The 22,773-nt window shown below is 44.7% G+C and overlaps 1 protein-coding gene across 1 annotated transcript in view; it reads right to left on the bottom strand.

Moving 5' to 3' along the window:
* Window positions 1–22,773, bottom strand: part of LOC124803467 (probable cytochrome P450 4aa1) — a 217,173-nt gene that overhangs the window by 102,714 nt on the left and 91,686 nt on the right. Inside the window, exon 2 of the mRNA XM_047264657.1 lies at window positions 14,725–14,926. Within this exon, the coding sequence (XP_047120613.1) occupies window positions 14,725–14,926 (202 nt within the window). The remainder of the gene's footprint in view (window positions 1–14,724; window positions 14,927–22,773) is intronic.

The raw sequence follows: 22,773 nt of genomic DNA, 5'->3' as shown, positions 1-22,773 counted from the left end.
ATCGTCGCCAAAAGCAGCCCTCTGTCTCCCTTAGTGACCAATCTTTCCATGAAAGATTTCGAAGTGGGAGAGGAACCAGCTACTCTTAAACCAACTGTATTTTAGAGGTATCTGGACGATACTGTCATAATGTGGCCTCATGGAAAAGATGAATTCAAGGGGGTCCTCCACTACCTTAATTGCCTTCATAACAACATTAGGTTCACTATGTGGATGGGGAAAGATGGTTGTCTGCCTTTCTTGGATGTATTGAGCAAACGAAAGAATGACGACTGTCTGGGGCATTCAGTTAATCGCTAACCCACTCATATTGATTTGTATTTGCAAGCGTCAAGTTGTCATTACCCGTCGCAAACTATGAGCGTGCTTAACTAATTCGTACATAGAGCTCACACAGTCTCAGATGCAGACAGTTTGTCAAATGAGCTCTGACATCTAAATAATGTGTCCAGGAGAAATGGATATTCCATCCAGAAAATTAACAGGGCGTTGCCAGTTAAAACCAGGAATCAGGAAGTAGACAAAGAGGAGAACACGCCGGCAGAATCTGTACATTTTCTCCCCTTCGTGGGCAACATTTGGTTTAAAACAGCAAGACTTCTCTGTAAATCTCAGATCAACGCGTTTTTCCATCCACCATCCAAGATTTCAGACCTTTTGCGATCAGTAATGGACGACTTGTTATCTTGACTTGTAAATTATAGACTGCAGCGACGAGTCGTCCTTTTTAAATTTTGCTGTGCAGAACTAGATTTCGCCTAGAAGCTAGCCATTCTCAATGCGTGTAATGCCTGTTGGTCGGGCTTCATCCACAGTTCGTTGAATACCACAACTTTGTAGAGCATGTTGGATTACAACGGTGGTATTTGGGCCAGAAGTATCCCGTCGAAACACCCCTTGGAACGCCGATCGTGAATGGCAGCACAACAACTCGAACCATCAGATTGATGTACAAATTTGCAGTCAGCAGAACCACTAACGTGGTTGTCTCACGCACCCTATCATCGCACCCCAGACCATAACTCTAGGTGTGGGACCGGTGTGTCCAGAACACAGGCAGGCTGGTTGAGGGCCCTCAACTGGCCTCCCCTTCCCTGACATGGAGGCAGGACCAGCTCTCACCAGAAAACACAACAGACCTCCGTCCTGGTCTCCAGTGACCTGTCGCTTGACACCACTGAAGTAGCAAATGGCGGTGGACTGGCGGCAGCGGAATGCACGCTACATGGCGTCTGACTCGGGGCTGTCCTTGAAGCAGCCCGTCTGTCCACAGTTGGTCGTGCCACTGCGGTGCCACCGGCTGCTCAGACTGCTGCTGCAGAAGCAGTGGGATGCGCCAGAGTCGTACGCTGACTACGATGGTCTTCTCATTCGGTACTGTCGCGTGGGCTCTGGAGCCTAGCCTTCTTACGACCGTACATTCCCGTAACCACCGATGCCGGCAATCGTGCACAGTGGCTACATTCCAGCCAAGTCTTTCTGTAGTATCGGAGAAGGAAAAACCGGCTTCTCGTAGCCGTTTTACACGACCTCGTTCAAACTCGGTGAGGTGTTGATAATGACACCCTTGTCACCTTGAAAGCGTTCTTGTCTAACATTAACCCACTACGTCCAATCTCAAGGGAGGTGACGCACACTGCCGTTGGAGCTTTTATGTAAAGCAAAGCTGAATCGCAACCTCATAGAGGCGCTACTAGAGCCACCCTTACGCGGCTGGTGCGAAATTTGAATGGACATCACCTTACAAATGTAGAAACAGGCCTACCAACTTTCATCTCTGTCGCACACCTCCTTTGTGAACTATTTTTCTTTCCATCAGTGTATTTCAAGTCTTGCTCTACTCGATGCTTTGTAATTCATGTCAATGTGACTGAAATTATATTTGACTGCATTCTCATAAATGGTTTTATTTGAATATATTTGCTTGTTTTAACATATATCGACAAAGATTCGTGTGAAGTCATTCTAGGAGCGCTCTCAACATACAACCTTGAGCAATTGGTTAGAAAACCAACTTGAGACGGGAACATATTAGCAGCGTACAGTTTTCTTGTTTGGAAAAGCAAATAAAAGTGTCATCAATGATGAATATCTTCATAGTCAGCTCCAAGTATTCACCGCGGGACACAAAGATATTGAGCATCTTTGGTCGGAATTTAAAGGTATTGTCCACCATGTGATAGAGAGGTATATGCCTAGCAAAAGTATGGGGGAGGGAAAGGATCCACCTTGGTACAACAAACATATTAGGAAGTGCTGAGAAAGCAGAGAATTTTGCACAGTCGTTTTAAACGTAGTCACTGCCCCGCTGACAAACAGAAATTATGCGAAATGAAAGTAGCTGTCAGAAGGACAATGAGAGACTATTTTTAACGAATTTGAAAGCAATATTTTATCTGCAGAGTCTAAGAATAACCCCAAAAAATTTTGGTCGTACGTAAGATCTATGAACGCTACAGATAATTCAATTCCTTCTCTTGCTGACAGTGGAGGTAATGTAGCTGATGATGATAAACAGAAGGCCGAAATTCTAAACCTAGCTTTCAAAAACTCCTTTACGATAGAGGACTGCAGCACCATTCCCCCTTTCAATTATCGAACAAACGTAAGGATGGCTGACATAGTGTTTTGTGTATTTGGGATTGTAAAACAGTTAACATCCTTAGACGCCATAAAGGCATCTGGCCCAGACGGTATCCCCGTAAGATTTTATGTTGACTATGCTACAAATATAGCACCATAGCACCATTCTTATCCGTCATCTATCAGAGATCATTGGAGCGGCGGGAAGTTCCACGGGACTGGAAGAAGGCTCAGATCATAGCAATCTATAAAAAGGGTAGAAAATCGGATGCACATAATTACCAGGAAGGGCTCTCAACAAGGAAAGTGTCCAGGTGTCTCGGAGTGAACCAAAGCGATCTTGTTCGGAACAGAGACACAGGAACTGTCGATGACATGTCTCGCTCACTCCGCCCAAGGATGGATGACCGCTACCTACGGACTATGGCTCGGAGGAACCTGACAGCAACGCCATCATGTTGAATAATGATTTTCGTGCAGCCAGCCACAGGACGTCGTATTACGACTCAAACTGTGCGCAATAGGTTGCATGACGCGCAACTTCACTCCCGACGTCCATGGCGACGAATGGCGATTTGCAACCACGACACCATGCAGCGCGGTACAGATGGACCCAACAACATGCCATATGGACTGCTCAGGATTGGCATCACATACTCTTCACCGATGAGTATCGCATGTGCCTTCAACCAGACAATTGTCGGAGTCGTGTTTTGTGGCAACCAGGTCAGGCTGAACGCCTTAGACGCAGTGTCCAGCTAGTGCAGCAAGGTGGAGGTTCCCTGTTGTTTTGGGGTAGCATTATATGAGGCCCACGTACGCCGCTGGTTGTCATGGAAGGCGCCGTAAGGGCTGTACGATACAGGAAGGCTTCCTGCGACCAATAGTGCAACCGTATCGGCAGCATATTGGCGAGGCATTCGTCTTCATGGACGACAATTCGCGCCCCCATCTTGTACATCTTGTGAATGACTTCCTTCAGGATAACGACATCGCTCGACTAGACTGGCCAGCATGTTCTCCAGACATGAACCCTATGGAACACGCCTGCGATAGATTGAAAAGGGCTGTTTATGGACAACGTGACCCACCAACCACTCTGAGTGATCCACGTCGAATCATCATTGAGGAGTGGGACAATCCGGACCAACAGTGCCTTGATGAACTTGTGGTCAGTATGCCACAACGAATACAGGCATGTATCAATGCAAGAGAACGTGCTACTGGGTATTAGAGGTACCGGTATGTACAGCAATCTGGACCACCACCTCTGAAGGTCTCGCTGTATGGTGGTAAAGCATACAATGTGTGGTTTTCATGAGCAATAAAAAGGACGGAAATGATGATGTTTAAGTTGATCTCTACTCCAATTTTCTGTACAGGTTCCGGAACTCTCGGAACTGAGGTGATTCAAAACTTTTTGATGTGTGTAGAAGGAAAAAGCAAACTGTGTTTTGATAACCAATGTGTTTCAGGAACGTAGGAAGCTTTTGATGACCCAAGTGGCCAAACGTAGACCCCACCCTTGTCTTTGTGCAGAAGCTGTCGGCGAACACATCAAATATGAAGGAATGCAGGTGGTCAGAACTAACGTTCAAATATACAACAGCTGTTACTGTGCCTTCGAATACTGCCATAGGTGACACAGTCCAGGTGAACATCCATAAAGTATAACACTGACCATATTGGCCTGTGTCCGCGCTGCTCACCTGGACACAACCGTCCGAAACTCGATTCATCCGACCTTGCTACACGGTTACGTTGATCCACCATCGAATCTCGATGACCTAAAGCCTACTAACGATGTCCTTAGGTCAAGATGGGAAGTCATGGGGGTCGTCTACTGTGGAGTCTCGCGTTCAGCAATGCACTCTGAACGGTGTGCTCCGAAATACTTTTGCACTGTACGGTGCAGCATAATGACAGCTACCAGTCACAACAGACGGTGATTTTATTTGACACACGATCTGTTTCGAGCTTGTGCCTACCTTCAGGAGATCACTATTTAAATCAAAAACAAATGATGTGATGATCATTAAATAGACACAAATCGAATATCTGCAAGTAGCTAAATGACGTGTGTTGCAAAATATAGTAACACTTACAGAAAACTAGTGTATCCATATTGCAACAGTGGTGTTCGAATACTTTTCAGTACTAACAATAAGCTAAAGGAGCGCATGATTCACTGCAACCAGACACACACCCAGTTTCGCAGCAAATCACGTATTTACTAACTTTTATGAGACAATTGCCTACAATTCTACAAAGGCCAGGCAGGAAGGAGTTTCACTGTAAGGTACTGGGAAAACATAGATGCCTTCTGGCTAAATAATTTTTATAAATCCACTTTTTCAACAAATCTGAAAGAATATGACCACTCAGCCACAGCCATTAAAGACATGCTGTCAGCAAAGGAAAGAAAATGAATCTCCTTGAGGAGATCGAAATTTACATCCATAACTCCAAATCATCACACATAATTCTCAGTGAACAGACAGACTTTGCGAACAACTCATTTCTACACATCTGTAACGAAATATTTCAAAAACCAAAAACTGTAATACATGATCCTCTCACAACTAACAATGTATTGGAAAAAAAGGAACTTTGTCTATTTAACCTTATAAAATTTACCGAGAATCTTTTACATTTTAGAAATGATAGTGTGCTTTCACAATCATATAACAATTTAACAATTTAGTGAACAGTTTTTGATGTTGCTGAGCAAAAGTCATACAGCAATTTTTAAAATAATTTTCAAGTGAAAATGGCATAAAAGGCCGAAACCTGGGTCGTAATTAAACAACAATACACTCAAATGGCCGCGTGTTCATTTAAAAAATATAACAATTTCATTTTCATAATTTGTAATATCTTTTATGTATCTGTATGTGTAATATCTCCGTACTTGATTTAATCTCTTTGACCATAATGTCTATTTTCAAATGTAAATGCATTGGATGTTGTGAGTGTCTGTGCGTCTGAAGTTACCAACATGTAAAGTGCCACTACTTTTTCAAAGACATAATACGGAAGCACCTATAGTTCTTTGCTTTCCATATTTTGGGAAGTGGTAGTACGGACCAAAACAAGAGAAAAAAAGTCCAGTAAACATGTGCTCTAAAATGCATTCCTTAGGAGCTATGAGCACTAGTTCATCTTTGCTACATTGAAACACAACTCTGCTAATGACCAAGTGCTCGTAGCTTTTAAGGTATGTGTTTTAGAGCACATGTTTTCTCGACATTTTTTTTCTTATTTTGGTGCAGACTACCACTTCCCAAAATATGGAAAGCAAAGAACTTGCAGTAGAAGAGATTTGTTTCACAGATTCGAAGATGAAAAATTGAACGTAGCTCTAAGATATGCGTTTTCGACCCTATGTTTACTGAGTCTTTTTTCCTTCTGGTATCGTGTACTTTCAACTGTATGCGTTTACGCCATTATTATGATACATCCCGTATATTTCGGTGTGCATACACATTATTCAACATTTAAAAGTCAGTAAAGATATTCGGACTTGGATTACGACATGTTCGATGTGTCTGCCATCATTGGTGATGATATGTCGCAGACGAATAGCGAAATGCTGCGTGGCCCGCTGAAGTGTCGGAATATCGATGCTGTCGATGACCTCCTGAATGGCTGTTTTCAGCTCAGATATGGTTTTGGGGTTATTGCTGGGCACCATATCTTTAAAATAGCTCCAATAAAAACGAGTCGCATAAGTTCAGATCCGGAGAATATGGCGGCCAAAGTGCTCCTCTAGGACGTCAAACACTCTCCTTCTTCGATGGGGTCGAGTTCCTTTTTGCATGAACCACATCTTGTCATCTCCGAAGTGACCATGATTTTGACATCATCTTCCAAAACCTTTATGTACCGTTCGGTAGTCATCGTGACATCAAGGAATATCGCACCGATTATTCCGTGACTGGACATTTCTCCCTCGACAAGTGACTGCGTGGTGTGCAGAGGCTTCTCGATCGCGAAATGCGGATTCTGAGTCCCCCAAGTGCGACAATACTGCTTATTGACGAACTCATCCAAATTGAAGTGGGCATTGTTGCTAAACCAAACCATATTCGCATGAAAGTCCTATTCGTCAATTCTGTGGACAACAGTGTTGGCGAAACACAACCGCTGTGTCATGGCCCTGGGGCTTGATGGCTGATGGGTTTGGATTTTGTATGAGAGCAGATACAGGTCACCATGAATAATTTGTCCCAGTATCTCCCGGTTGGCTCCCACCTGCTGCGCAGCTCGTCTGATCGATTTCCTGGGCTGGTTTGAAACACAGCTCGTGTCTTATCGATGTTGTCTGGCGTTTTCGCCCTTTTTGTACGACCTACATTGCCAACACTCTCATCATAAACAGTACCCGTTCTCAAACTTGCAAATCAAATTCTCGATTGTTAGCGCACTTGGACCGGCCATCTTCAGCTTGAATTCGGCCTGAAACTTCCTTTGAGCCGCAGTTGAGCTGTTATTGCTTGCATAGTAGGCCTTCAGTAGCTCAACACACTCTATCACACTGCACCGTGACATCTTCACATGCAAGTGAGCGACAAGAAGGTGAGTGCGCGTTCACATACTAATTCCCACCATGCCCTGTGGCCAAACGTGCGGTTTGAACTTCCTAACGCATCCGTTCAGAAGTTATGACGATATTATTTCATACAGTTCAATAATTATCACCCTGTAATAGCAACACGGTGATGCTTCCCTATCTCATTTAATATTAAAGTAACAATCTGTAAATCATCGAAAAGCAAAGTGTCATAACGAATTTTTTTTTTGCCAGTGCCAAAAGGCGGTCAGTGTATATGGTACAACTAATACGAACTAAATAAAGTTTTTGACAGCAGCTGAAAGTATAACTCTATAAATATGTCTTTCATGAAGTGCTCATAATGTTTTGGTTCATCAGTGGTTATCTACACCTACATCTGCAGGATTACCCTGCATTTCACAAGTAGGTGCCTGGCGGAGGGTTCCTCGCACAACTTTCAGGCTACCTGTACCGTTCTAGTCTCGGACAGCCTGCGCGGTAAACGAACAACTAAATCTTTCTGTGAGAGCTCTCATTTATCTTATTTTATTACGATGATCATTTCTCCCTATGTATATGGGTGCCAACGAAACATGGTCGCACTCTGAGAAGAAAGCTGGTAACTGCGCAGGATCTTTTCGTGAAGTGTCAAAGAGAAACGCAGTTTTTCTAATGATTGCCACCCCACATCATGTATGATATCCATGTCGCTCTCTCCCCTTTTTCGCGATAGTTCAAAACAAGCTGCCCTTCTTCGAACTTTCTCGATGTCCTTCGTCGATGCTATATCGTGTGGATCCACAATGCACAGGATTACTCCAAAGGAGATCGTACAAGTGTGGTGTAGGCAGCTTCTTTAGTAGGTGTGTTGCATTTTCTCAGTATTCTGCCAATAAATCGTAGTGGATGGTTTGCTTTCTTCTGTGTGATCCCTCCAGATTAAGTTATTCATAAATGGAATCCCCAAGCATTTAGGTGAGTTTACAGCCTTTCGATTTGTGTATTTTATCCTATAACCGAAAGTTATTTGATTCGTTTTGGTATTCGTGTGGTTGTCTTTACACTTTTCATTAAAGAGTCAAATGACACTTTTCGCACCACACTGATAAACGACTGGCCATTAAAATTGCTACACCAAGAAGAAATTCAGATGATAAACGGGTATTCATTGGACAAGTATATTATATTAGAACTGACATGTGATTACATTTTCACGCAATTTGGGTGCATAGATCCTGAGAATTCAGCACCCAGAACAACCACCTCTGGCCGTAATAACGGCCTAGATTCGCCTGGAAATTGAGTCAAACAGAGCTTGGATGGCGTGTACAGGTACAGCTGCCCATGCAGTTTCAACACGATACCACAGTTCATCAAGAGTGGTGACTGGCGTATTGTAACGAGCCAGTTGCTCGGCCATCATTGACCAGACGTTTTCAGTTGGTGAGAGACCTGGAGAATGTGCTGGCCAGGGCAGCAGTCGAACATTTTCTGTATCCAGGACCTGCAACATGTGATCGTCCATTATCCTGCTGAAATGTAGGGTTTCGCAGGGATCGAATGAAGGTTAGAGCCACGGGTCGTAACACATCTGAAATGTAACGTCCACTGTTCAAAGTGCCATCAATGCGAACAAGAGGTGACCGAGACGTGTAACAGTGGCACCCTATACCATCACGCCGGGTGATGCGCCAGTATGGCGATGACGAAATACACGCTTCCAAACACGGATGCGACCATCATGATGCTGTAAACAGAACCTGGATTCATCCGAAAAAATGACGTTTTGCCATTCGTGCACCTAGGTTCGTCGTTGAGTACACCATCGCTGGGAATCCTATCTGTGATGGAGCGTCAAGGATTACCGCAGCCATGGGCTCCGAGCTAATAGTCCATGCAGCTGCAAACGTCGTTGAACTGTTCGTGCAGATGGTTGTTGTCTTGCAAACGTCCCCATCTGTTGACTCAGGGATCGAGACGTGGCTGAACGATCCGTTACAGCCATTCGGATAAGATGCCTGTCATCTCGACTGCTAGTGATACGAGGCCGTTGGGATCCAGAATGGCGTTCCGTATTACCACCGATTCCATATTCTGCTAACAGTCATTGAATCTCTACCAACGCGAGTAGCAATGTCGCGATACGATAAACCGCAATCGCGATAGGCTACAATCCGACCTTCATAAAAGTCGGAAACGTGATGATACGCATTTCTTCTCCTTACACGAGGCATCACAATAACATTTCACCAGGCAACGCCGGGCAACTGCTGTTTGTGTATGAGAAATCGGTTGGAAACATTTCCTCATGTCAGCACGTTGTAGGTGTCGCCACCGGCGACAACCTTGTGTGAATGCTGTGAAAAGCTAATCATTTGCATATCACAGCACCTTGTTCCTGTCGGTTAAATTTCGCGTCTGTAGCACGTCATCTGCGTAGTGTAGCAATTTTAATGACCAGTAGTGTATCTTGTCTACATCATTTCGAAATTTGTTTTGATCATCTTATGACTTTATAATACGGTAAATGGCACTAACACCTACCACAATGTAAAAGTTCTATTTACATTGTCTCCTAAATCGTTTATGTATATCAGGAACAGCAGAGGACCTACAACACTGCCTTGGGGATCGCAATATATTACTTCTGTGTTATTCAATGAGTTTCCGTCAATTACAACGGACTGTGACCTTCCTGACAGGAAATAACGAATCCAGTGGCACAAATTAGATGATAGTCCATAGGCACGCAACATGATCAGAAGTCGCTTGTGAGGTACAGTGTCAAAAGCTGTCTGGAAATCTAAAAATGTGGAATCAGTTTGATATTCCCTGTCAATAACACTCATTACTCACCGGGAATAAAGAGCTAGTTGTGTTTCACAAGAACGATATTTTGTGGATCGGTATTGGCTGTTGGTCAATACATCGTTTTCTTCGAGATACATCATAATGTACGGATACAGGATATGTTCCAAAATTCTACTACAAATCGACGTCAGCGATAAGGATGCGTGATTCAGCGGATTACCGTTATTTCCTTTTTTTGGTATTGGTGTGCCATGTGCAACTTTCCAGTCATTTTGTCAGTCTTCATTCCGTTTTTGTAATGTGTGGCAGGAGTCAGCCCAAACAGATAACTGCGCATCACCTCTTTCATGCGACGCCCATTGCCAACGAAAAGCGTTAGTTTGTTTCCCATTACAAAGTAAATTATTTTGAAAGCGAAATTTTACGCGCCCATTCGTTGGAGAGGTCCTGTGTTAGCCAAATGCGATATTCCTTTTCTCGATATTTATTAACAGTGGCTGTAGAGCACAAAAAGTAACAGGCACTGCAGCACCTCTCCCTGCCCAGCCTCCCTGCCTCACGCTGTCTGCAACTGCAATGCAGAAACCCTACTTCGTTCCTGCTGCAGTACTGCTTATTCTTCGTCTTTTACTGTCGCTGTTAATACATATCAGTGAAACGAATATAGCATGAGACCAATTTGGGGTCACTTTATCGAATGTGCACGTATAATTAGACATTAAACGTCATTTTGTTTGTAACGGGGCAAAAAACTGATTTTTTTGTTGACACCGATCGCAGATGAAACGTATGATGAGCAATGTTTGTTTGACGTGATCCCGTCTATAGACGGCAAAAACAAAATTGCAGATATCTGAGAAACACCAAACAAAATGAGCCTGACGACTCTTAGGAGAGATGCTGCTGATCCACAAAAGTGTAGAACCCAAAGATGTGGTCAGATCTCAACGTAACTTCACACACATACAAGCCATCGGTGGGTACGTAAATGATTAGCATTCAAATCCATCAGATTGGATTAATGTTGCTTGTGTTCAGTGTTGTTACCAGGGCTGGTAGGGTAGATTAGAGATGTGAACAGCGTCAGATGCTGCGCAACCACTGTGAACGACACAGAGATGAGGTGCAATATCGTTGCCTGACAGAGTTCCAAAGGAGCCTCATCATGTGTCTTCGTTTGACGGGCTATTCGAACAGAATAGTATCAAGATTTGTAGGGTGTTCTGATGTAACAGTGGGGACAGGAATACCCATCGTCAATGTTTCGTTGGACTGCGCCTGACCATCAAAAGGAAGGATCGTCGTGATGTGACCATGCACTTCGAAACCTCGTTACACCTGTGCCTGCCGTCCGAGATTAAGTAATGGACTCGATGCAAAATTCTGTATCATTCCACACAACTGGTTGGAGACTATCAGCAACCAGGTGAGGAAACTGTCGTCTGTAGTGTATGCTGCCGTTAATAACACAACACAAGCGGCTGCATTTGGTGTGTTGCCGTGACGAGGATGCGCGGGCTGCCGATGATTATCGTCGCGTTGTGTTCAGCTGTGAATCACAGTTCTCCTCATGACCATCATTATCAAGCATGGCGGCAACCCAAGGAAAGATACTACTCTTCCAATGTTCTGCAGTAGCTCAGCGGTGTTACTCCTGACATCATGGTCTGGGGAGCCATCTCGTATATCAGGTCAGGGGTGACAGTGCTTGAAGTAACTAACAGAGCGTTTGGCACGTCACTGACAGCCAGCACACTCATGTGTTACTTCTCATGTGACAGTGTCATGATGCCATTTTCAACAGGATAACACTCGTCCACTCATGGCACATGCTAATTATGCAGTACCCCAGTGGTCGGCACGGCAAGATCTATCAGCAAGATCCCTGGATCTGTCTCGGCAACACGTGAGTGGGACCAGCCCGGACATCAACTGCATCTCAACGACGGTATACAGTATGTCGAGGACCAGTTAAAACGATTGTGGGCCAGTTTGCCCCAAGAGAGGATAACAAGATTTTACGGCAGCCTTCTCAACCAAAACAGTGCATACATCCAGGTCAGAGGGGGTGCAACCCCATTGTAATAACTGGGCTTGTACTGCCAAGTTCTTTCTTCATTTGACTCTGTTTTGTGATAATTGAAATAACATCATATACCGTCTCGATCCATGAAATTTCATTTTGTTTCCCATTTTACAAGACAGTACATATTCAGGGTGTACCAGATCTCCCTCGACAAATTTTCGCAGGGTGTTCACGGATACCTTCAGAGTACTACTTGGTGAATGAGCATGGCAGTAGAAGTCAGCAGGTGCCGGAGCGGTGTTGCCACTGCAGTAGTACTGTTTATTCTTAGTGTTTTGCTGTCCCTGTCAATACACGTCAATAAAAGGAATACCGCACGAGGCTGATTTTGGAGCACTCTGTGGAATGAGCACGTAAAATACCTCTTTAAAAATACTTTTGTTTGTAACGGGAAAGAAGCCGACGCTTTCCGTGGATACTGTGTGTTCATGAAAGATGTGACGAGCATTGTTTGTTTTGGCTGGCTCTGGCTACACGTTGTAAAAATGAAATTGCACGTATCTGCCGAAACACTAGAGAAAATCCGTCTGATGACCTATGAGAGACGCACTGTACATAGAGGGTGTAACGATTATAACTACACATGCTTTTAAATGTGGTACCTTAAAATGGACACACGCAAATGTGTTGGTTGCTTTTTCTCAGCTTCGAATAGTCTCCCTACAAACAGGTCTCATAATTTAGTACCTGATGTTTTCTCCACGGTCATAACTGCACCACTATGTGGACTACGTCTGTCAATATACATTAATAGTTTCACAGCAATACATCTATACTTCGACAACTGCCATGCTGCCCAGGGGAAAATAAGCATTAATGGCTTTCTCTTACCACATTTACTTGGAGGTACTAACCAACATAAAAATATGCTGCTCATAACAGTTCTAATTATTAGTCTGCAAATGACATAAATACTGTTGTTAAGTGCATCATCCTCAGTCACCAATAGATATATCTCCTCTTACACCCATTAACCCTACATTTCTAATACTACACATTACAAAATATGCCCATAAGTAAAAACTGTGATTATTCTCTCTCTGTTTTATCTCTCTGACTATATGGGTGGAGCAATTGCACCCCCCCTCCCCTACCCCCCTAAATCCGCCCTTGTGCTTGCCATCGGCATAGGAACTGCTCAGCATGTTATCGTCATGCCACTATTCCATTGCATTCAGTGAACCCATACGTGAAATGTATAGAAGCCAACATTCCGTCACACAACCTATCCATAGTGCTGCAGTGTAAGACTGTTAACACTCAGTCAACACCGCCGTTCAACAAAACCCTACACAGAACCTAGTACTGCTGAATATGAACTTGAGGGCAACGAAGTAAGGAGGGCATCGGAGTTGACAACAGCGAGTAAAGTGAGTGAATGGAGAAAAGACACACAGCGCATACTGTCGGCATTTGTAGTACCATGCACGAATTTCAGGGCAATATAAATAAAAAGCTAAGTGGGACATGAAACCAAACGAAATACGAGGGTTGCCCAGAAAGTAATGCACCGCTTTTTTCTTCTTCAACAGTTATTTATTGAACATAATGTGAATTACGTACATGAAAGAACGGTGTTTTATCTAAACCCCCTGTTTTTCCACGTGATCTCCATCCCGTTCTACGGCCTTCCTCCAGTGTGAAACAAGGGCGTGTATGCCCTGTCAGTACCAATCCTTGTCCTGGTGATGGAGCCTGTCCGTGAATCACTTCCTCGTCGCCCTCAAAATGCCATCCACGAATGGCATCCTTTAAGGGCGAATGACAACATCAGTTCGTTGCAACACATCCAGTCTGACAGCCACGGATGGTCTCCCCAACTGCTGCAAATCGTAGAGCTGCACTGAACTGCCTTCCGATGACCTCACCTTCCATGACCAGCGACTAACTGTACTTCTGTTGACAGCAGATGCTCCACAGACTTTGCACAAGCGTTTGTGAATATTCCCCGCAGTTTCTTTCTCTGCAGTGAGAAATTCAATGACGGAATGTTGCTTGTAACGTACATCACCTATAGACGCCTTTTTGAAACTGTTCTGCAGCTACGCTATTTGCTGAGAGTGACGGAAACTTGGCGCACTCACTCACGGGATTTCAAATAATACATGAGTTACGTTTCGCATTCGTAGCATTATTTTCGGCTGAGAAAAAAAAATGCAGTGCATTACTGTATGGGCCACTCTCGTGCGTTAATTCTGCAACGGACCACCAGAGACTGGGTCCGTTATGTCAAAATATTCTGAAGGTGTCCCTCAACAACCTCTGAAACTTTGTCTGCGGATTTCTGGTTCAACTTCTATATCAGTATACGCACAAACTAAGTTAATCTATGAGGCTTACAGTGAATGAATATTTCATATACCTCAGTACTCAATAAGCACTCTTACTGTGGCTGAAGGTTAGATGAGATTTCGCCCTAACTAGCTCGAACTTAGGTACTTCAAATCATCATTACCTAACTTCAACTCGTCTGAACCAGCAGTTCTGACAACTGCAAGAAAATGTCTCAACGCAACATCTTTTTCACTAGCCTGGAGAGAGGAGAGGCAGAGGAAGAGGGAAGATATACAGTGTAACAAGGCACGTGAGCGTTCACACTGCTGCATTTCTCCTATAAGCAATTACAAGTGAGTAGACTTAATAATACTTCATTTTTAGGTAGAAGGATCTTACACCGAATTCGACTCACTTCTATATGGAACGCCGGCTCGAGGTTCTTTCGGTGTCTTTTCCAGGTTTCGCCGTTGATGGTGAGCAGCCCGTCTCCCATAAATGTACGCAGTACGTGCGCAACGTAGGGTTCGCGTTGTCGCGGTTTGCTGCCCAAAAGCAGGCGCTGGACGTCTTCTGGCTGTGTTAGCACAATCACCAGCTTCGGGCCCACGTAGAGTCTGAAACATGGTGATTTGTAAACAATGAATCAGAGTAAATTAGCAAACTGTAATGCATCGTTGTAAACCTCAGCGAACAGAGATAAATAACGACTTGAAAATGTTAATTACCGCCGGCCGCGGTGGTCTCGCGGTTCTAGGCGCGCAGTCCGGAACCGCGCGCCTGCTACGGTCGCAGGTTCGCATCCTGCCTCGGGCATGGATGTGTGTGATGTCCTTAGGTTAGTTAGGTTTAAGTAGTTCTAAGTTATAGGGGACTGATGACCACAGCTGTTAAGTCCCATAGTGCTCAGAGCCATTTGAACCATTTCGGTAATTACCGCCAGTGACCTGATTTCTAGCGTTCATTTCCTCGGCAGAACTGTACAGGGTAGCAGAAAACTTACAGACAACGTATCTGTAGGTGAACACTTCATCACTTACACAAATAATTTGACTAATGAAACACTGAACCTGTTACGTTTTTTCATGTGTATCATGAAGCTCTTCTAGAATTTACTTAAGTGTTCTAAGTGATGTCTGCGCGAGAGTAGTTCTGATTGTCGTATCTTTAAATCGTCTATTTGGGGATTTAGGGCAATAGGTAAATGTAAAACCCGGAATTTTTAGATGCTGATGTTAGAAAATAGTGTTTCTCTTGTACCAGTGACAGGTATTATGCCTCGTTCATTGTGCAGAATTTTACACACGCGCAGAAAATCACTCGTTTTGATTCCTTACGTAAAATCATAATATGGTACAGAGCTATTGCGAAAGAATTGTTTCCCAAAGAGTCAGATGTGTTCCGTTTCAGCGGATAAAATTCTTATTATTATTATACGCTGTTATTATTTGTGTCCGTAATTACATTGTTCTCAATTAATTACTTAGATGTACATGATTCAACGAGAAGTATGCATAAAAATAGAGAGCTTTTTATAAAATTTATTGGTGCGTGTTTCTTACGGTCCGATGCAAGTCACTCTTATTAGACAGTAAATAAAATGAATAAGTAAACTATTTGCGTTCAGCTATCACTTGCAACTGCTATTAATAACAACAATGGCTATTCGCATTAACAATTTTGCTTTGAATTCTATTTCTGTACTATCTGCAAACAGAGAGAGAAATGAATGAAGGGAACAACATTTTATGCATTTATGGTTGTTATTATACACAAGAGAAAGTTCTAAAGAATTTAAACGGTACACTGCTATATTCTGGGTGGTTGTAGGTAAAGTGCAACTACTCACGGTGGGCTGTAATTATCGCGCGGCAGTGAAACTTTGTACGTATTCTAATGCATTAATGCGAAACCAATTTAAACTGTCTAAAAGTTAGTTCCAATTTTGACCACCGAGTGCAGATTTGGAGCTGTCAGTGCAAGAAACACTTACAGAAATGTTTCGGTATGTAATGGGTTAGGAGCAGAACATGAGCAGAAAAGTTCAAAGAAATGAGAGAGGCATAAGGTTATTTTACTATTAAGTGCTATTTACACAGAGTGTGCAATACGAACACCGAACACATCGACGAGATATTGTACAGCGCCAGGTTTGTACCCGGTGACTGTGGTGTCACCGCCAGACACCACACTTGCTAGGTGGTAGCCTTTAAATCGGCCGCGGTCCGGTAGTATACGTCGGACCCGCGTGTCGCCACTATCAGTGATTGCAGACCGAGCGCCGCCACACGGCAGGTCTAGTCTAGAGAGACTCCCTAGCACTCGCTCCAGTTGTACAGCCGACTTTGCTAGCGATGGTTCACTGTCTGCATATGCTCTCATTTGCAGAAACGACAGTTTAGCATAGCCTTCAGCTACGTCATTTGCTACTACCTAGCAAGGCGCCATATTCAGTTACTATAATTACTACAAGATATTCTGAACAGATAATATTGTAAATCACGTACCGTCAAGAGCGACGTTCATCATTAATGGATCAAAGTTAAGTATCAAACTAATTACGTCCGCTTTCTGAATTCTAATTGCTTGTCATGTTCCAGACCTCACGTCAGTATAGTTCTTCCCTCCTCACGCCAGCCTGCGTGAGCTAAAACGCGTGAATTTCGGCCTCAACTAGTAACACGGTGTTGGCTCTTCTGCCAACACAACAGTAACAAAATTAGAACTATTATTTTTAGCGGAAATAGGTTCCACATTAACACTTCAACATATGTACCCCCGTGAGTGGCAGTGTTTGAATTACAAACACCACGTAAATCGTCAGTGAGAACTTTTTTTCCTAATTTTTTGTGGTGTACAGTAATTTCCAGATCCTCCTTTATCATCGTAAGTGACTTCTGGAAGGAATGGTATAGCCTAAGATCTTCTATTGCCACAGCTGCAGGCGTTGGAAAAACATCGACTATGATGAATGAAATGAAAAAGATACCAATATTTACCTGCTCTTGAATGGCCTCTTTTATCGTTTATCCCATAATGCGAGGTCCGCTGTTTTCACGATTACGCAAATTTACTTTCTTTGGTTGTGTGTTTGGATACCCTTCCTGTCACCATCGCCGTCTGTTAACTTAATGGGGGGAATTCGTGCGCCCCCTGTCTGTGAGCCGTGTAAGATTTGTTCCGAGTGTCATCGTACAGTGAGGAGCCAAAGGAACTGGTACTCCTGCCTAATATCTTCTGAACAGCCCGTTGAAAGGCACCCCACACATCCTCAATAATGGTCATGTCTGGGGATATTAGTGGCGAGCGGAAGCGTTTAAACTGAGAAGAGTGTTCCTGGAACCACTCTATCAATTCTGAACGTGTGGGGTGTCGCATTGTCCTGCTGGTATTGCCCAATACCGTCGAAATGCACAATGGACACCAGTGGATGCAGGTGATTAGAGAGGATTCTAAGGTACGTGCATCTGTCAGAGTCGTATGTAGACGTATCGGGGGTCCCATATCACACCAACTGCACACGCCCCACACCATTACAGAGCCTCCACCAGCTTGAACAGCCCCTGCTGACATGCAGGGGCCATGGATTCGTGAGGTTGTCTCCATATCCGTACGCGCCCATTCGCTCGATACAATCTGAAGCGAGACTCGTCCGACCAGGCAACACGTTTCCAGTAATCAACAGTCCAGTGTTGACGTTCACGGGCCCAGGCGAGGCATAAAGCTTTGTGTCGTGCAGTCATCAAGGGTTCACGAGTGGGCCCTCGGCTCCGAGAGATGTTTCGTTGAATGGTTCACACGCTGACACTTGTTGATGGCCCAGCATTGAAATCTGTAGCAACTGTTGCATTTCTGTCGCGTTGAACGATTATCTTCAGTCATCTTTGCTCCCGTTCTTACAGGATCTTTTTCCGGCCGCAGAGATGTCGGAGATTTGATGTTTTACCATATTCCTAATATGGATAGTGCACTTGTGAAATAATCGTATGGGAAAATCCCCACTTCATCGCTACTTCGGAGACGCTGAGTCCCAACGCTCGTGAGCTGACTATAACACCACATTCAAACTCACTTAAATCTTGATAACCTACCATTTTAGCAGCAGTAACCGATCTAACAACTGCGCCAGACATTTGTTTTATATATGTGTTGCCGACCGCAGCGCCGTATTCTGCCTGTCTACGTATCTCTGTATTTGCATAAACATGCCTACACCAGTTTCTTTGGCGCTTCAGTGGATCTGAACTGTTAGCACATCGTATTTTCTAAGGCGCAGGTTGGGTACCTTCTGACATAGTGTGAAATGTGGTAACCCATTTTTGAGGCGAGGATACCGCCATCAGACGTACTGGGCGTAGACCTCTCCATTTTTAGTAGTGTCGCATACCTCAAGGTCGTTGACAATGGGGCGTGCAACAGGATCTCGAAATCTGCTCAGCATGATCTCTGGCTTTGTCACACAGACGGAAACGTCGGTGCGGTCACCATAGTGTACGCTGGCCTTTGCGTTCGTACCATACACTTACAACAATTGACTTTGGAGCTACCGGCAGAACAAGTCATAATGGTCTTCGGACCCTACGGCGTGGTTGACAGTTGCGTTGCAGAACGCTGGATGCAGTTCAGTACATACCCCATTTTAAATGGAGTGCGTCATATCGAGACTGATCTTCGTTGACACTTGCGATCCTACGTAAACATCAATGGGTGGTTTGCGGTCATATATGTCGGCGAACGCAAGACCTGTTCTAGCTGTAGCAAGGAGGCTCACCTCCGTCCGGAATGCCTACAACGGCGCATAAATCGACTGCCGCTCGCTGAGATGCCGAGAGAGACTCCGCCGATGGCACTGCCGGTCGCTTAGGCGGCGGCCCTCTCTGAGCCTACCGGTAGGCCACCGAAAGAGCCTCTGACGCAAGTGACACGCCTGACACAGTGCAGGCGGCTGCATCCCTCTCTCTTCCTACCACATCGACGCCATGACGGACGCTTCGATGGAACTTTCTTTCCTACGACGACTTTTGTGCCACAAGGCCGCGAATGACTCCCGTCTTCCGACACTGAAGGTCAGATGTGGAAACAGCGGTCACTCTAGAAGTGCAAGTGGCAGTACCGAGCAGCCTCTGACTGGGATGCTTCGCCTCCTACCTGGGATTCTGTAACCGATCGCCCTTCTGATACCTGAGTGATTTTGAGCCGTGGTAAAAATTGCTGTTTTGGAGGGAGCGCCGCAGCGCGTAGTGTGAAGCACTCGCCCTCCTTTTCTGGCGGTGGCGCTGCTGTGGCAATCGCAGCTTTGGTGTCTCCCTCTGGTAGGAAAGGGCAAAGGCAGCCTGTTCACGCGCATTTAAGGGGCTCTATGAGATCGCCAGTCAGTCAGTCTGGGGTCAGTCTGGGTCAGTCTCTCGTCCGCAGCTTGCTAGCCTGTCTCCCGTCCGCATTTGGTGAGGGTGTGTCTGTCTGTCGGTCGGAGTTCTAGTATGTCTGTCGTTCGGATCAACCTTTAGAGCTGGGAAATGAGAGTGTTTTCACTCCGCCAGTAAGAGAACTCAGTGAGTGTTCGCCCGGTCGGGGCTCAGTTCCTGCATCTGAGTCTGCGCGTTAGGCCGCCAGTCTGCTCGAGTTGCTCAGGCAACGGTCATTGGCGGTTGGATCGACGGGATGGTCAGTCGCGCACTGAGATACAAGATGACTTGTCCGCCTTGAGCGTCGGTGCATGTGAGTCCAGTGGGCCGCGCTGTATGGTGAGGGGTAGTGACTTCGCGGTCGACACGAGAGCAACAGGAGTCAACCCACGTCATCGATCTGGCTGGTGTTAGCTGCGACGCCGTGAGACGGGAGATCGGCGCGCCTTCCTGCGTCCGTTGAAGCACCTGGCAGCGGACGGTTCGGGAGAGCGATTTGGGGGTGCCGCGCCAGGTCTTCTCGAGAAATCGCAGTTTATTGGAAGTGATTGGTGATAGAATTTAACAAGAGTAAATCAAACAACCTAATTGTTTTCTTGGTGAGGTCACCAGCTATTTTGCTTTGGGGTCGTCCCACCATTCTTCTCCGTTTGCCCACCCGCGGAAGGTGGTTATTTATGAATTGAGTGGTCCGTTTTTTTCCTTGTGGAGTAGGGGCGGGTTAGAGCAACCTGCGGTTCGGGTTGTCCGGTAATCTCCCTATCAATCTGCCGTACGTTAGTAGCTGCCACTGTCATGTTTGTGGGATTCGGTGTGTTAACGAATTTATTGCTTGGAGTGTAACGGCCTAATTCCTGAAATATGTTTTGATCTTGCCTGTCATCTTGAGAGGCGGTATATGCGTGTACTGTAGAGCATGTTAACTTGTTTGGCCAACCTTGTATAATTTTATATAAGATTGCATTTCATGGGCTTTTATTTGAATGGTCATTTTAGTATATAAAGTTGCCACTCTTCCACAGTAAGAGTTTTCTTAGAAGTTAAAATCAAGTTGCACCTTCGGTGGCATGTTAATTTTTTAATTTTAGTGTTTTGTACCATTTACATCCCTCCTACGGGGTGTATAGTTTGTGTGAATTGTTAAAACTTTAAACTGAAAGTACACTGGTGCAAATCTGCAACACACCAGATTAGTCTTTCAGAGGTTGTTGTGAGCGGTCGTGACTATGGCCGTGTCAAAAGGGAGCGGCAAGGATCTCGGCCCGAAAGGTCATACACTCTTTCTGCCTCTGAATAAATTGTAACTTGATATTTAGAGGGTGCTTTCTGCTTATAATTTTAAATCTGTTTCTAAAAAAAAAAAAACTTTTATGAATAAAATTCCCATTTGTTAAAAGCAAGTACTTCCACGCTCACATAGTATGATTATTTTATTTACTGGCGATTCATCAAGAACATTAAAACATTTAAATTCTTAAGTATATTGTTTGAAAATAGCTTCACGGTTGAGATTTCTCAAGATGAAGAGGGTCTCAACGTTACTTTGGTCTGGGAACCAGCTGTGGCAGTGCGATGCCTGCACAAGCCGGCGACCTAGAGCAACTTCGGCCCACTAGCGACTTGGCTGTTCTGCCGCCGCCGTCGGCAGTGCTTGCTGTGGATCGTCTGGATGCAGCGGAGGCGCCGACGCGAGCGGCGCGGAGCGACGGCGTCGAGGCGTGCCGGACCACGCGCAGTGCAGGGGCCCGTGGCACAGCTGCCGTGGCAGCCGGCGTGCGGCGCTGCTGGCTGCCTCCCTCCTGCCACCTGCCACCTCCATTTCCATACCGTAGCTTTAGAAGTACCTCGTGACTACCATCACCGTCAACAACATCAGTATCCGGGAGAAACTTCAGCTCCGGTGGAAAATGATTTGGGCTTCCGACGCTGATGCTACACTGCCCCAGGAGGTGCGCTTGTCCGCCTTGCAGGGTGTGGCCAGTAACGCCTGTTACATCTCTCCTGGTGACGACCTCGGACATGAAGTGGCCACGTATCTCCACGAGAGCATATCTGTTGAGAATGTCATTAACCTGCCATCTGTGACACGTCTGGTGCTCACCATAATGTGCGCCCGCATTCTAAATGTGTATGCCCATCTGGTCCTCACCGTAGAATGGTCAGAGCACCATTTTACTCTGCAGAGATCATTTCCCTCTTTCTCGGCCACTACGAACACTGCTGGGAGGTGCGAGGGCGACGTTGCAAGCAGTCGATTGCTTTATCATAAATATATGTCCAAGAGATGCTAAATGTTATTGTATTTTCATAAACAAAAACATTATCTTCTCAGTAACCTTCAAATCGTGAACTGCACCATTAATTTTTTATCTGCGCTCACTTTCAGAACTCAAATTAATCATCAAATTAACTAATTCACTACGAGTGCATTCTGAATTGCTGGTGTATCCATGTATCTCCACAATGAAATGAAAACAGTGAATGGCTAGGGGAGTATGCACGAGAACAATGGCGTATTTAAGTTTACAAAAATAAAGACAAATTTTTATTCATCCTTTTATAACTACAATCGTGCTCATAAATCTTAAAAAAAGAATGGCAAACAGAGATTAGGAGAGCAATGATGCTTGACTGGCAAAGCATACATTGGGGTGCAAACTATGGAAGTTCTCCCCTGCATTATTCCCTTTTACAACGGTTTCAGACTTCATTTACATGAATCCACTGTGAGACCAAATTCTATTCAAACGAATCAACTATGACCAGTTGCATCACAAACTAGGGTTCACGAAGAACAGGGAGCTGTTGAAACTTCATTGTTTTTACTTCAACTGCTGAGTGAAACTTCTTAATAAATATTTTACTTAAACTGCCGAATGCTCACGCAATGTTCTTAAGCTGCTGAGTGAAATTGACTATACTGTCTCTTTACTATTCTTTATCATATCGACACTGACCCACAGAATTTGCCTTGACAAACAGAACTCAAACTTTTCCTATTCATTAATTACCCACAATATTCAAGGATAACGCGATCTGACTGCTGTAAAATTGATAAC

The sequence above is a fragment of the Schistocerca piceifrons genome, chromosome 6, assembly GCF_021461385.2.
Source record: "Schistocerca piceifrons isolate TAMUIC-IGC-003096 chromosome 6, iqSchPice1.1, whole genome shotgun sequence".
In the NCBI taxonomy this organism is placed as follows: domain Eukaryota; kingdom Metazoa; phylum Arthropoda; class Insecta; order Orthoptera; family Acrididae; genus Schistocerca; species Schistocerca piceifrons.
This window is presented reverse-complemented; position numbering and strand designations above follow the sequence as displayed.